The following is a 13758-nucleotide window of genomic DNA, read 5'->3' as shown; positions in this document are numbered from 1 at the left end:
CTTTGAGTGGATGGCACTGACCACTGCAAGGGTGTTGGAACAATTTGTACAGTGGGGATGCTGAAAGTCATTTAATTTGTTTATGTTGGAAACCACTTCAAGCCATGGGGTGCAGCTGCACCCCTAGTTCCAGCACCTATGGACCACTGTAAAAAGACAGACAAAATGGGGACTGAGCAATTCCTGAAAGGCTTCAGGAAATAGTCAGATCACAACAGGAAATTACAAGGCCCCTGCTGGATTTCCATCTAAATCTCAATGGGCAGTTCTCGTGGGCCAGCAGCATCCAGCCTTGCCTTCTATGCCTGGTCTACTCTTTTAGGCCATGTAATATATATAGACGGGAATGTTTATAGGCCTCTGTCACCTGCGATAGGAGATCTGTTTGTGCTTTTGGAGAGAGAGGAGAGTTGTCTTTAATCTAAGTCTTGTGCATCCTTGGAAGCAGAATACCAAAATAGCAGGTGGTGGACCTAGCTAGGCTGAGCAGAGGCAATGCAGCAGAGCCTTGTTGATAACTTAGCTAGTCAGGGCAGATGACATTGTTAACCTTAAACAGGCTAATTACACTAACATAGTAAGAATCTGTTCCCTCTCCTCAGGTTGGTTGGCTTTAAAGAGATACCTGGAAGCCAGGACAGTGGGTTCAAGAGGAAAAAGGGGTTTTGCTCTCTTTTTGCCTATATTTATTGCTGTCGGAGAATTAGAAACTGGAACTTGTTTTAGGGGCAGACCAAGAAAATGCTCCACAGACACTCTCAAGACTAACCTACAGTTTTGCAGTGCTGATCTCAACACCTGGGAGCTTTGAGCCCCTGACAAGACCCGATGGCAGCAGCTCCATCACCTGAGACTGATGGACTTTGAGAGCTTGTAGATTGCCACAACCAAGGAGAGACGTGTAAGGCATAAAACTGGAAGCAGCTCACATTCATCTACAATTGTCTTCACCTCTGGCAATTGCAGACAGGGCTGCAGCTCCAAAATTGGTCTTTGGCCCCATCTCAGGACCCACAATAAGTGACCATAGCTCATCTGTCAAACTTGATAGGAGAGGCCATCATCATCGGTCTTTCCTCACTGTATAAGTATGGGAAATGAAAACTATGGGCCTGATCCTCAGCTGTGTCAAATCAGTGTAGCTCCAGTGACTATGCTGAGGATCTGGCCCTGTGACATTTTTTCATAGATTTTGATGCCAGAAGGGAACACTCAATCATCTGGTCTGACCTCCTGTCTAACTGAGCCCATATAACTGCATCAGGTTGCTCCTGTCCTGAGTCTAATAGGCTCTTAGGTAAACCCACGTGATCTTCCAGAGAGGCATCCAGTCTTGATATGAAAACGTCAAGAAATGGAGAATTCACCTCTTCCCTTGATAGCTTGTTCCAATGGTTAATCCTCACTTTTAACATATAACATATTTATTTTAATTACAAAACCAATAACACAAGCCAGAAGTTTCAGGAAAGGATTTTCTTTTATTCATCATTCCTAGTGAAAGTTTCTGGCTCTAGATTTCCACTTCCTTGTAGTGTACTATGCTGACTGCCTAAGATCAACTGGGACTTCATAACTTCCTCATATCCTTACAAGATGATTTTAAAAGTTTCCCACGCTAACTGCTGAGTGTTATCAACCTGGCCACAACACAGGTAAAAAGTGTGAACCAAAGGGAGCAGTGCTGGCTTCAAGAGCTCTCCAATAAAATTTCACAGTACAAATGTGCCTTACCCACAAAATCAAAAGAGCTACAAGTACTGAGGTCATTACATACAAATAGAGATGCAGAAAAATGCACATTAAAAACCGCTTAGCTTTACTTCCATAGTTAATTGTTGAAACCCTGCATAGTGACGGACTATTCACCCATAATAATAAGTAGTACTTGTCATCAGTAGCTGTTTTATACAAAGATGGGTAAAGATAATTACAGATAGGGAAACTGAGGCATGGGGTGGTTAATTGACTTGTACAAGGTCACATGATGTTCAGAGGCGCCTAGCACCCAGAAATCTGCTCAGACTCTTTGAAAATCAGACTTTTAGGGTCCAATTCTGCTTAGCTTGGACTGTTGTATGAGTAAGGATTACTGAATCACTCAATATATGAGGGATATGGAATTGGGCTCCAAGTCAGTGGCAATTCTAGGTGAGCAAAGACTACTGGAGCAGGTCTTTGGTGCTTTTGAAATTATTACCCAAGTCCCATTTTCAAAAGTAACTTGCGAACTTAGGTCACTTTTGAAAATGGGACTTAGGTACTTTTGAAAAGTTCAGCCCTTTAGTGTAATAGCAGTGAGAGAAGACTGGTTTGAGCAAGAGTGGGAGCCAGGAACTCCTGAGTTTTAAAACATGGTCTCAAACAATAATTCCCCCTATGGCTTTGAACAAAGCACTTCAAGACAGATATTTAAAATCATTCTCTAATTATGGATGCTCCAATTTTGACACCTTGGGCCTGATTTTTCTGAGGCTGACTTTAATTGGAGTCTTAGATGCTTATCTCTTTAAAAAAAAACATACAAAAAAAACCAGGCCCAAGTTGGGTCCTCAAAAATCTGAGAAAGTTAGCCTGAGGGACTTCATAAAAGAAATACACTGACACCAGTCTTCATGAAGAAAAATCTTTGTAAAGACACAAAAGTGCACTATGACATAATGAAACCAAGCTTTTGTGATCTGTGCTTTTGTGAACTTGCCTCACGTAGAGGCTGCTGTTTTCAAACTTAATTAGCTTGGTTGGCTGCATATCTAGTAATCTTTATTAAATGTACAGTAATCACCTTTATTAGGCAACCACCTGTCTTAAGAGACCACTCAAAATTACTTCCTCCCCCACTGAGTACAATTCTATTCCATCTTTATTAAGAGATCACTTTTGTTGAGCAACCAATTTTTGTCACACCTTTGAGTGGTGGCTAAGACAGGTTTCATTTTCCCTGGGCCTCAGTATATTCTTTGACATTCTGAACAGTGCCAGCATCACAGCTTTCTGGCTCAGATTATGCATCACAATAGTCTATTTTTGTGTATGGTTGCGCTGGGAAGATTAGAAATTAGAGCCCCAGTCACACTGATGATATATTTTATTTTGCAACAGAGCTGTCAACTTTAAATAAGGGTTTTTAAGGTGGGATTATACACCTCTTGTTACCATCTGAGCTGAAATCTAAACAAATACAGTATCCTGAGATATTTTAGATTTATGCTCTATAAGGCAAAAATATTCCTCTGTCAAAGCCGTGAGGCCACTTCTGTGGTCAGAAGCTCCAGTGGGAATTCTTGGTAAGCACTGGCTGTGGGTTGGGGCCCCAGTCATGGAAGGATTTTAAATGTAAGTACAGTGGGCTGGGTCCTGCGCTGCATGCATAGTGTTGGGGGGTGTGTGAGAGGGAAGAGTAGAGGCGTGGTGTGAAGCTCATCTTTGCACACCTGTGATCCTAGAGGAGTATGCTGGGCCAATCCTCCAGCATAAGTCTGAACAGCCTGTAGGTTCAACCCTTTGTCTCATGTAAACTGCACCGCATGCAGGCAAAGCCTGAGGAAAGCACTGACTCAGTCATAATTCCTGCCCTCTTGTTAGTTATTCCCTTTTTTCTGGGATGCAGCTTTTTCTCCCTTTGTGCCTGTCCAGCTCTGCTTGCTGGGAGTGGGGAAACAGAGACTTTGCTCCTCCTAGTCCCTGCCCTAAAGGGAGTGCTGATTGTATAGCCCCTGCTCTTTCTCCAGCTTTGCAAACCTGCAGCCTTTACGTGGCCACACAAGGCTGGGGGCCTCTCTTCCCCAGCATGACAGCTGGGGCAAAACTTTCCCCCCCCCTTTTTTACTAGAGAACATTTTCCTCTATGGTACAGCCATTTTCTGACAGCATCAGACCCTCAGCACAGTAATACTGCAGGCCTCTGAGGGCATGATCACACTTTGTCTTGCAGAGCTGAGATCCTTATACTCAGTATTGGTTTAGATTTCAGACCAATTATTTGCTTTCATGTGGAGGGTGAAATCCTGGCCCTCTTGAAGTCCTTGGCAAAACTTCTACTGACTTCATCAGAGAGGATGTCACCAGGAGTATCTGAAAAGAATGCATGAAATACTTCAAAGTTAGGGATTTATTGCCAATATAAACAAATATTTTCAGTGTAATGCAGGCACTAACTTTAATTAACCTGCCATAATGTATGCAAAATAAGGTATACTACAGTATATGAGCTTGGCTAGTAAGATGCTACCATGAGCTGATGCTGGTATTGTCTGTGACACTGAACAAGAATGTTCCCCGGAAAAGGAATGCTATTTTAATATACTGTATATATTAATCAAGTAAAGAATGCTAGATGCAAATCCTAAGTACATTAACTTTAAAAGCAACAGTATGTCAACGCAGCCCCATTGTCATTCACCAAATCCCTTAAATTACTTTGCAGGACCTTCTGAAATGTCTGTTGTGAATGTAGTACTAACGCCATGAAATTGAATACCTCTTGGTGGAAGAGACTAGGTAATACAAATAGCTAATTCTTATTTACTGCCTTTCACCCATAGACCTCAAAGAACCTTTAACGGGGTAAACATAATTATCCCCATTTTATAGATGGGGAAACTGAGGTACAGAGAGGTTTTTGTCCAAAGTCACCCAGCAGGCCAGTGACAGAATCAGAAATAAAACCCAGGGTTCTCAATTCCAGTCCAGTGTCATATCCACTAACCCATGCTGCCTTATGTATGTTTCTCTCATCTGGCTGTTCAGAGGGACGGTATCCTGTTGTTAGCCCGATTACCACTCTTGCATGCCATCTGAGATTGTTGTCCTTTTGCTGCCACTTACTCCTTTTGTGACCTTGGGCCAAGCAACTTAACCTCTCTCCCTCAGTTACCCCATATATAGGATGGGGATAATATTTCCTAGGAACGATGTGAAAACTAATTAGTTAACATTGTAAAGTGCTTTGAAGGTGTTCATTACAATTATTACTGAGTATGACGGTTTGTGCATTTGATTTTAGTAACTTTCTCAGCCTTATAACCATCTCTGGAAGAACAGTCTTCATCTTACTGTTTTTATATTTCTTTTGTTGTTCTGTTTCACTTCCTGATAAATTGCTTTGTGTATAATGAAGGCAGTGATTGATTCTGCCAATCATATATAACTTGTGAAGTGGGTTTGGCTGATATACATGTACTGTAAGCAATAAAGCTTTCTTCATCTGTGTCAGTCTTTGGTGCTTAATTTTGTATTTTCTGGACCTAAATTATATTCTGTTATGGAACACGATGTAAGTCCAAAATAGCTCCACTGAAGTCAGAGGAGTCACTCCGGTCTTACAGCCGTATGACTGAGATCCAGCTCAGTATTTTCTTTGTGTAGGTGGGTTAAGAATGAAATATATTAAGCATTTCCATACTCTGCCCTTGGTCCATGTCAGAATTTCCTTAGATAGCACTGGGAATTGCCTACAAGAATAAGGAGTACTAAACAGCCTTACGTATTTGTTGACATTTTTATTTTATCCAAGCCTTTTAGTATAGCAGAGCCAGATTGCGCTGTCATTGAAGTCAGCAGCAAAACCACCACCATCTTCAAAGGGTGCAGGATCAGATTCACTGTCCCCACATGGAATTTCATGTATTGAGGTAGAAACTTTTCTGGTTTTAGTGAGACTGTCATACAGCGACATTGTCCTTTACAGCAGAATGATCTGATGCTGCTGTCTGAATTCCTGAATATTAATAGAACCACCATTCTCCTAGAGGTGATTTTTCATTTCTACCAGTGTTGACTATAGATTTCTGTTCATGCCTCTAGTCTTATAAGAAGTGAAAACTGGCTCTTGCAGTAGCAAGAACACTTTTAAATAACTGCATCTTACCACTATATTTTTTTAAAAGCAGCGATCTTCCCCCTAAGAGTTTAGAAGCTATGTTTAGGGGTCTCTTCATCTTCTCCCCGCCGCTCCACACTAACCAGAAAAGCTTTTTAAATCAAGCTTAGAGGGGGGAAAAAAAAATACCGGGTTTCTTATTTCTGTTGGTATGGAAAGGGAAGAGAACTTGAATGTCCATTTTCAGACTGTTAATGTGTCCTTAAAGGGTATCCCCGGTTGTCACATTCTTGTATCTCTACAAGACATTTTTTAAAATTTTCAACGTCGGTGTTACTCTGTAAAACCTGAATACAACTGAAAAGAACGACAGTAAAACAAAACAAGATATACCCAAAAGGCAATTACCAATGATGTATGGATGTCTGTGAATAAGCCTTAACTAAGAATTGTAACATACAATTTTTATGTTCTCCCCTCCCCTACAAAACCCCAACATATTTCCACTTGCAATTCTGTGACTGTCAATTAAGTGACTGTCACTTTGTAGTTCAAAGCTTTGAACTATTTATGTCACTGTCAGGCTCCTTTTTCAAACTCTGGCAAAATCCAGCCACCGATTATTTAAATTCATGTTCCTGTTTTTGAACCTTTTCATTTGCTTTCTGTACATTACTACTGAAGTGAAAGCTCAAATCTCAAAGCCTGTACCACATACCTCAGGAAATCTTGTCTCAAGTTTTCTAGATTCAGAGTTACAGCAAAAATTTGGTTTCACCATTCATTATCCAAATCTGAGGCTATCTCCTCAGCCCTCCAATTTAACTGTCACACCTAACCCTAATGGAAGAGACTACAAGTTGTTGTTAAGATATAGCAAATACATCTATGCAGTAACTTTACACTCAGGACAGATCTCTCATCTAGTGGATGTATAATAATTTTGGACTAGTGTTTATGGAAATACTCTTGTAGCAGTCACTGAAGTTTCTTTGCAGAAATTAAGTCCCTTACTTCTATCATGTACGTGATTTGTTATAAAACAGTGAAAATATTACCGTTTGCTAAATTTTACATCAGAGAGAGCTTCCTTGCCAAACAAATGTTTTTATCTACATATCTCTGAAGAAGCTAACTCCTGGTATGGATAGGATAGGATAGGTTGGTTCATGATCCCACTCCCAGCAACTCAGTAAGTCTTTTACAGCAAAAGCACTATAATATAAAAATGCCTAGCCTATTAATAATTCAAAATAACCTTCCCGATAAGTGGAGCCTACAGATGAGCACAATGTTAAACCAAGCAACTGTGTTAAACTCCTTTGCCTACTAAAATTAGTGATACATAATTATCCAGAATTTTCCCATCATTAATAGAGCAAATTTTTACATGGTAATTAGTTTTAGAAGACAGAAAAAGAATTGTGCTATTTAAATCTGTCACCCATCATGAACTTAAAAATAAATACTTTAGTGACTTTTATTGGTATAAATACCTAAAGTGAGATTGAACAGCAAATGAGAACTCTGTACTTCTCCATCATATCCTAAATTGTGAATTATACTCGGACATGAGAGACAAGCAATTTTGTATGCACACAAATTATGTCAAAAAGCACTACTGCCATTCTAATTTCATAAAGTTTCAGTATTTTATTAAAGAAAACAGTCAAAATGTACAAGTATGTGACCCAGTTTTGTAGATAACTTCCTACAAAGTCAGTAAAATATGACTTCTATCTAGTTTAAAAATGCTGTAATTGATCATTTTTAAATGATATTCATTTTAAAATCACATTTCACAAAGAATTCTGAAATATTACCAAATGAGTAGTGCACCAAGAAAATTAAAATTAGTTCTACACTGTGTTTGCATTTCAGGCAAAAATTACATCACTACTTTCAATACTTAAAATCACTTGAGAATGTCAACCCAACAGCTCTCCATAGAAACTGAACACTGCTTCTGAACACATTAGGAACTTCCTCTTCTTGACTTCAAAACAAATAATAAAACCACACCCTTTGAGGTCATCAAAAATAATTTTAGTATAAAATTTTGTCTTGGCCTTTATCAAATCTTGAATAAAATTGTTAAGCCTTTATCAAAACAGACAGGAATAGAGGATAAAACTACCATGGCCTTTTATCCATATCAGGTGCAATCACACCTACAGAGGTTAGAAGCAAGACCAGAAACTCGGAGCCCTGTTTTGTTTTTTAAAAACTACACAAAGACAAATAAATAAAACTGCTTCTTACAGCCTAAGGTTTGGGGTATTTTGTTCATGTAAGTGGCCCACAGGCAGCAATCTCTTATGTTTTGAAGACAGCATATGCAGAGTATAGAAAAATAAACAAAATAGCTTCTTACAGCTGAAAGTTTGGGGGCAGGGTGTTGATTTGAATTTCCTCAGAACCAGAACTCTTGAGTGCATATGCAGAAATATGGAAAATGATTATTTTTTTCCATTAGAAGAAAAGCCACCCTAAATCCCAAAGCTCTTGAGATCACAAAGGATGGTGCCCTGGGTGCTCTGTATGCTTTGGCAGCAAGGGAAGTGGGCTCTGAAGCAGACCCTGAGCTCCTTGTTGAAGATGAAGCACAGGATGGGGTTGACTCCAGCCTGGGCAAATGTCATCCACACCGAAGCAGTCAGGTAGACCTGGGGGATGGTGCTGGCCTTGATGAAGACCCGCAGGTAGCAGGCCACAATGTAGGGGGACCAGAGCAGCAGGAAGAGCAGGGTGATCATGTAGAACATCTTGCAGAGCCTCTTCTCCCTCTTGAACTCCTCCAGCACCAGCAGCCTCTTGATCTGGCTATGGGTGGCCTGCCTGATGCCCACCAGCGTGGGCGGGGTGGGGCCCCTGCCAAAGCCAGCCGTCCAGTTGGCAGCAGCTTGGCCGGTGGCTCCCGGCCCGTGGAAGGTCCAGTTCTGGCTGATGGCCGGGACGAGCTGGGCCGGCTTCATCTTGCGGTGGCCGTGGATGAAGAAGAGGAGCTTGACGTAGACCAGGTGGGTGGCGGCGATGACGGCCGCCAGCATGAGCATGAAGCCCAGCGTGTCGTTGGCCTTGACGTAGCGGTGCTCGAAGATGCACTGCTCCTCCTCCCGGATGAACTTGTAGGTGCCCACGTCGAAGACGGGCGGGAAGGCCATGGCCAGGGCCAGGGTCCAGACCATGCACACCAGGGCCAGGCAGCTCCAGCCCGTCATGCGCTTGGCGTAGAAGCGGTGGTGGGCGACGGCCATGTAGCGGGTCACCCCCACGCAGAAGAGCAGGAAGGCGGCGTGGAAGCAGAAGAGGACGGCCAGGAAGGCCAGCACCTTGCAGCTGAGCGGCCCGTGGGGCCAGGCGCCCGCCCCGCTGCGCACCGACAGCATGACGAAGGGGAAGCAGGCCAGCGAGCGCAGCGCGTCGGCCAGGCACAGGTCCAGCAGCAGGTAGTAGGGGGCGCGGTGCAAGTGCCGGTCCTTGAGGATCAGCCAGGCGAAGAGCACGTTGCCGGCCAGGCTGAGGCACAGGATCAAGCCCAGCGTGGCCAGCTTGAGGCCGGAGGCGCTGAGCAGGCCGCCGGGGCTGGGCAGGTGCGGGCTGCTGCTGAGCTCGCTGGCGTTCGCCATGGGTCGGCTCCGGTGTGGGCGCCTCCCCTGCTCCTGGCTCCGGTCTCGGCGCTCACCTCCCGGCCGGGCTGCCCACGGCGCCCCCCAGGACCCAGGCGGCGGCGGCGGCGGCGGCCAGCCCCCGGCCCGCGCGGCGCTCCGGCCCCATCACCTCGCTCCGCGATCGGTCCCGGGGCTGGAGACGCGCCGCGGCTTCGCGCGCTGAGCGGGTGCGGAGCGCGGCTGCTGCGCCCCGCTGCCGGCCCGGGCCCGCCTCGCCGCCTCCGCCCGCCGGGGCCAGGCACGGGCGGGCCCCCGCCGCGGTGTCCCTGGGGCGGGATCCTCCTCGGGGGACCCCCAACTTCCACGGTCCCCCTAGCGCCGCCGGGGGCGGGCGGGGGACGCTGCTGCGGGCGGGGGCGCCGCGGCTCCCGCCTGGTGCAGCAGCATGGCCCCGCTGCCTGCCCCCCCCCCCCGGGGCTGTACCTGCCGCGCTGCCGCTGCGCGGGGGGGCCCCCGGCGCTGGGGCTGGAGCAGGACGAGAGCCGCCGCTACCTTTCGGGGGCTGGCTCGGGCTCAACTTCCGGCGAGCGGCTTCTCCGGAGCCAAGTTTAGGGGCCGGCTGAGCCTGCGCAGAGGAGCGGGAGGCACGAAAACGGGGGGCCGGATGGGGGGGCCCTGCCCGCCACAGCAGCCGGCGGAGCTGTCCGCTGCCTGGCGCTCTCCTTGAGCCGCCCCCCCCCCATCAGGACAGCGGGGTGGGAGGGGGGACCCCCCCCAAGGATTTAACGAGCGGCGGGGTGGGGGGGGTGAAATGGGGTCTCTTTAGTGGCGCTTATCCACTGGTGCAGCTGAGTGTGCGTGGGGAGTGAAGGGTTGGCGGGCTTCACCCTGCTGCTTGGATATTTCTGTGCCCCTCCCTGCCAGAGGATACATTTTGTGTGTGTGTGTGTGGGGGGGGGTTATCCCCCCCGGAGCTCCTTTGCCTTCAGCAGGGACCAGCTGTCATGTAAAATCTCTAGGGAGAAAAGGGGGGGGGAGATGTTTTCCCCCCTCTCCACTCACCCACCCACTCTTAAATTCAGAGGCTGTCCCCATCAGCGAGGATTTTCCCTCTCCTCCCAAGGGAGCGTGATCTTTATCGATTACTAACGAGCGCCTGCCTGCCATAATCCAAACGGGGGGACAGAAAGACCCAGAATGAGGGTTGGGAGACCAAGGGTGAAAAATCGGGACACTTTTTGGGGGGGCCGGGTAATAGTTGCTTATCTAAGACAAAGTCCCTAATATCAGGATGGGCCCGATAATATTGGGATGTCTGGTCACCCTAAATGAGGGACACTATGGAAAAGAATGGTTCCTGAAATGTAAAGTAGCATGGGGTACGTTTGTTTAATACGATAGCTAATACTTTCAGGAACTTTGATTTCATGGCTTCCTGACAGAAATCATTTGCAACATTAAAGAAAGTATACAAATACAATTAATAACCACAGGTCTGGATTCCACCGCCCTAGCACATGTTGATTAGTATCTGACTCCTCAGGTAGCCCCATTGATTTCTCTGGGGCCATGCAAAGAATATGGTACTATTCAATATGGGTAGGAATGTCAAAATCTGGCCCAAAATAAATAACGTTTGAAATGAAACATGGGTGTAGGGATGCTAATCCCACTGCCCTGGCCAAATTCCAACTGAGGCACTGCCTATCCCCATTCCCAGTAATACAATACTGAGTAGAAAATGCTTCCCCTCTTGGCCTAACAGCTGTGGGTTGTTAATAGCCTCCAGGTTCCACCCCAGACATAGCTGCATGTCAGAGAGGGGTGAAGTGATCCCTAATGTACATGTAGTTTATAAAGTGTCCATTTCAGATGAAAGCATATCCATGCAAAATATTCTTGAGTTAGCTTTTGCCAGCATTACACACACGGATTAGTACCTTACTCCATGAATAGCCCGTTGGCTTCAATGGAACCATTGACAGTAACTGCAGCTCTACCAGAGTAGGGCTGGCAGAATGGGGCCCATCATTATTTATTGGCTGGTAAAAAAACAGTGAGATTTACAGCAGGTTTGTGTGGCAAACAGGTAAATGGAGGTACAAAATAAAGGCTGTTCCCTAGTAATGGGAGTGAATTCAGAAATCTGGCTCAAATGCTCTTTGAAAGACTCGGGGCTAATGTTCTGTTCCTGCCCAGGAACTGAGGGACAGGAATGGTGAACAAAAGTGGCATTAATTAACACCTAGGTGCTTGCTGTTTTCATGTCTGGGGTCCTGCTCAGCTCCAGAGTTAAGTTACAGCAACCTTGGAGCCATCCACCAGCTCAGAATAGTCACAGAAATTTTTTTGTGACAAGGTGGTAAACACACCTTAGATCTGCGTACACTGGTAAAACCGAACTGTTGGTGACAATTGATATAAAATGTGTACTAGTTTGGCTAGTGTTGTCTTGGGGAGCCAGTGTAGTCTAGGGCAAGTTGCTGTGCATCTGTTTCCTCTTCCACCCTTTGTCTGTCTCGCCTATTTGGTGTAAGCTTCAGGACTCTCTCTCTCACTTTGTGTTCGTACAGCATCTATCACAGTGAAGCCCTGTTCTCGGTTGGGGCCTATAGGTACAACTTTAATATAAATAATTACAACATTATGTAGTTTTATTAATGGCCTCTTGTGAGGGCCTTTGCCAAAGACTTCCTGAAAAGTGTAAACAAATTATAGGAACCAGTTCAGTTTTATTCAGTATTATTTCTTTTTCAGGTTGTCAAAAACCATAGAAAATAGTTAGTCATTCATACCAGCCCAAGAAAATTAAAATATTAGGCTAGACAGAATCTATTTGAATAGAACTTTCTGCCTAAAATGTTACTGTTGGGTTTGGTGCCAGAGGATCAGATTCTGATCTCAGTTACATCACTTTACGTTTGGATTAACTCCATTGAAATCCCATGATTGGTGAAACTGGGATTAAGCTCACTCAAAGAAGTGGCCGGGACAATTTATGCTAATTCGTCACATAGATTTTGTTGACCCGTGGGTTTGTTCTGGTTTGTATTTATATATATTGCTATCATTAGGCAAGCAGAGAAACCCTCATAGCAAAATGCAGATAATTAAGTCTGCGTTTTGCTTACTACCGATACATCCAAGCTGTTTTCAGCTGTTAGGTTTCTCATTTGCACAGAAGTTTTACTGTGCCTCTGGGTCATTTAGTATTCTGCACAGGTTTCAAGGCATTTCTCATATTTGTACAGCAGGCAGTTTACTTGAGTATATGGTGTGCAGTCTCCCCTATAGAGCCTAAATGGTCCTGCATTCCTTTGCTCCAAAGTTAGCAGGAGCAGTGCCTTCCAGGAGGGAGCTAAGGCACTTGATATCCTAATATTCCAGAGTACAACAAAAAACTAAGCTATTGGATTCTGGCACAACAAAGTGTAGGCTGCCAGGAGATAAACAAAACATTTTCCCAAGTGCAACTACAGGGCTAGGCAGGGGAGTCAGAAGGAGTTAAAACCTCTGATGTCTGTGCAGGCTACTTGAATCTTGGGTTCAGGGTTAAAGAGTAAATGGATACCGCACACCTGCTAGCCTCTCTTCCCCAGAGCAAGGGGGAGGCAGGAAAGGAATTATGGTTCTCAGAGGAACAATTCCTTCCCTGTGCTGCTTCTGGGATGACACAGCTATGTGCTGCCCCTTACACAGGGTGAGATGTAAATTCTCAAGCCCAGATTCTTTACCGCACCTCCTGAAAGGCACTGCAGAGAAGGCTGAGCTCAGGGGAAGAGGAAACAAAGGTGGCTTTTAAGATATCTTAGCACTGCCTGGTGGCTGCAGGGGCTGAAATGGAGTTAGAGCAGCCCTGATGGCTGCTGTCATTTACACCAGCTTCCAAACAATGCCTATAGGTGGCACTGCAGTCCAGAATCCCCATAGTGCTCAGTGATCCTGTAATGAAGCAGGTGGTGGGTAGGGGAGGGACAGGGAAGGAATGGGTGGGACTTTCTCTTTGGGCAAAATGGAGGGGGAGATTCTGGCCCTCACTGCTACACCCCACTCCAGCGGTGTATAAGGGCTGCAAAGGGGCCACAGAGGGCAGGGGGAGAAATCTATGGTGTAAGAGTCCATACATTACCCTGGTGTTGGGGGTGGTTTGTGGGTTGGAGAGAACATGCCTGTAGCACAGAGCAGTATGGGGAGTCTGGGCTGGTATGAATTACAGCAGTCATCAGGGCTTAAAAAGCTACCTGTGTCTCCTCTTCTTCTGGATTTTGCTTTCTGTGCAAAAAGAAAAGGAGTACTTGTGGCACCTTAGAGACTAACAAATTTATT

General features: G+C 45.4%; 1 protein-coding gene across 1 annotated transcript; it reads right to left on the bottom strand.

Moving 5' to 3' along the window:
- Nucleotides 1–7454: 7454 nt before the first annotated feature.
- On the bottom strand, nt 7455–9775 carry GPR27 (G protein-coupled receptor 27). The gene has a single exon (XM_038410509.2). The coding sequence runs from the start codon at nt 9448–9450 to the stop codon at nt 8311–8313; it is 1140 nt and encodes a 379-aa protein (XP_038266437.1). The 5' UTR covers nt 9451–9775; the 3' UTR covers nt 7455–8310.
- Nucleotides 9776–13758: the final 3983 nt, after the last annotated feature.

This window comes from Dermochelys coriacea, chromosome 7 (assembly GCF_009764565.3).
Source record: "Dermochelys coriacea isolate rDerCor1 chromosome 7, rDerCor1.pri.v4, whole genome shotgun sequence".
NCBI lineage: Eukaryota > Metazoa > Chordata > Testudines > Dermochelyidae > Dermochelys > Dermochelys coriacea.
The sequence above is the reverse complement of the archived record's forward strand: the minus strand, read 5'-3'. Positions and strand labels throughout refer to the sequence as shown.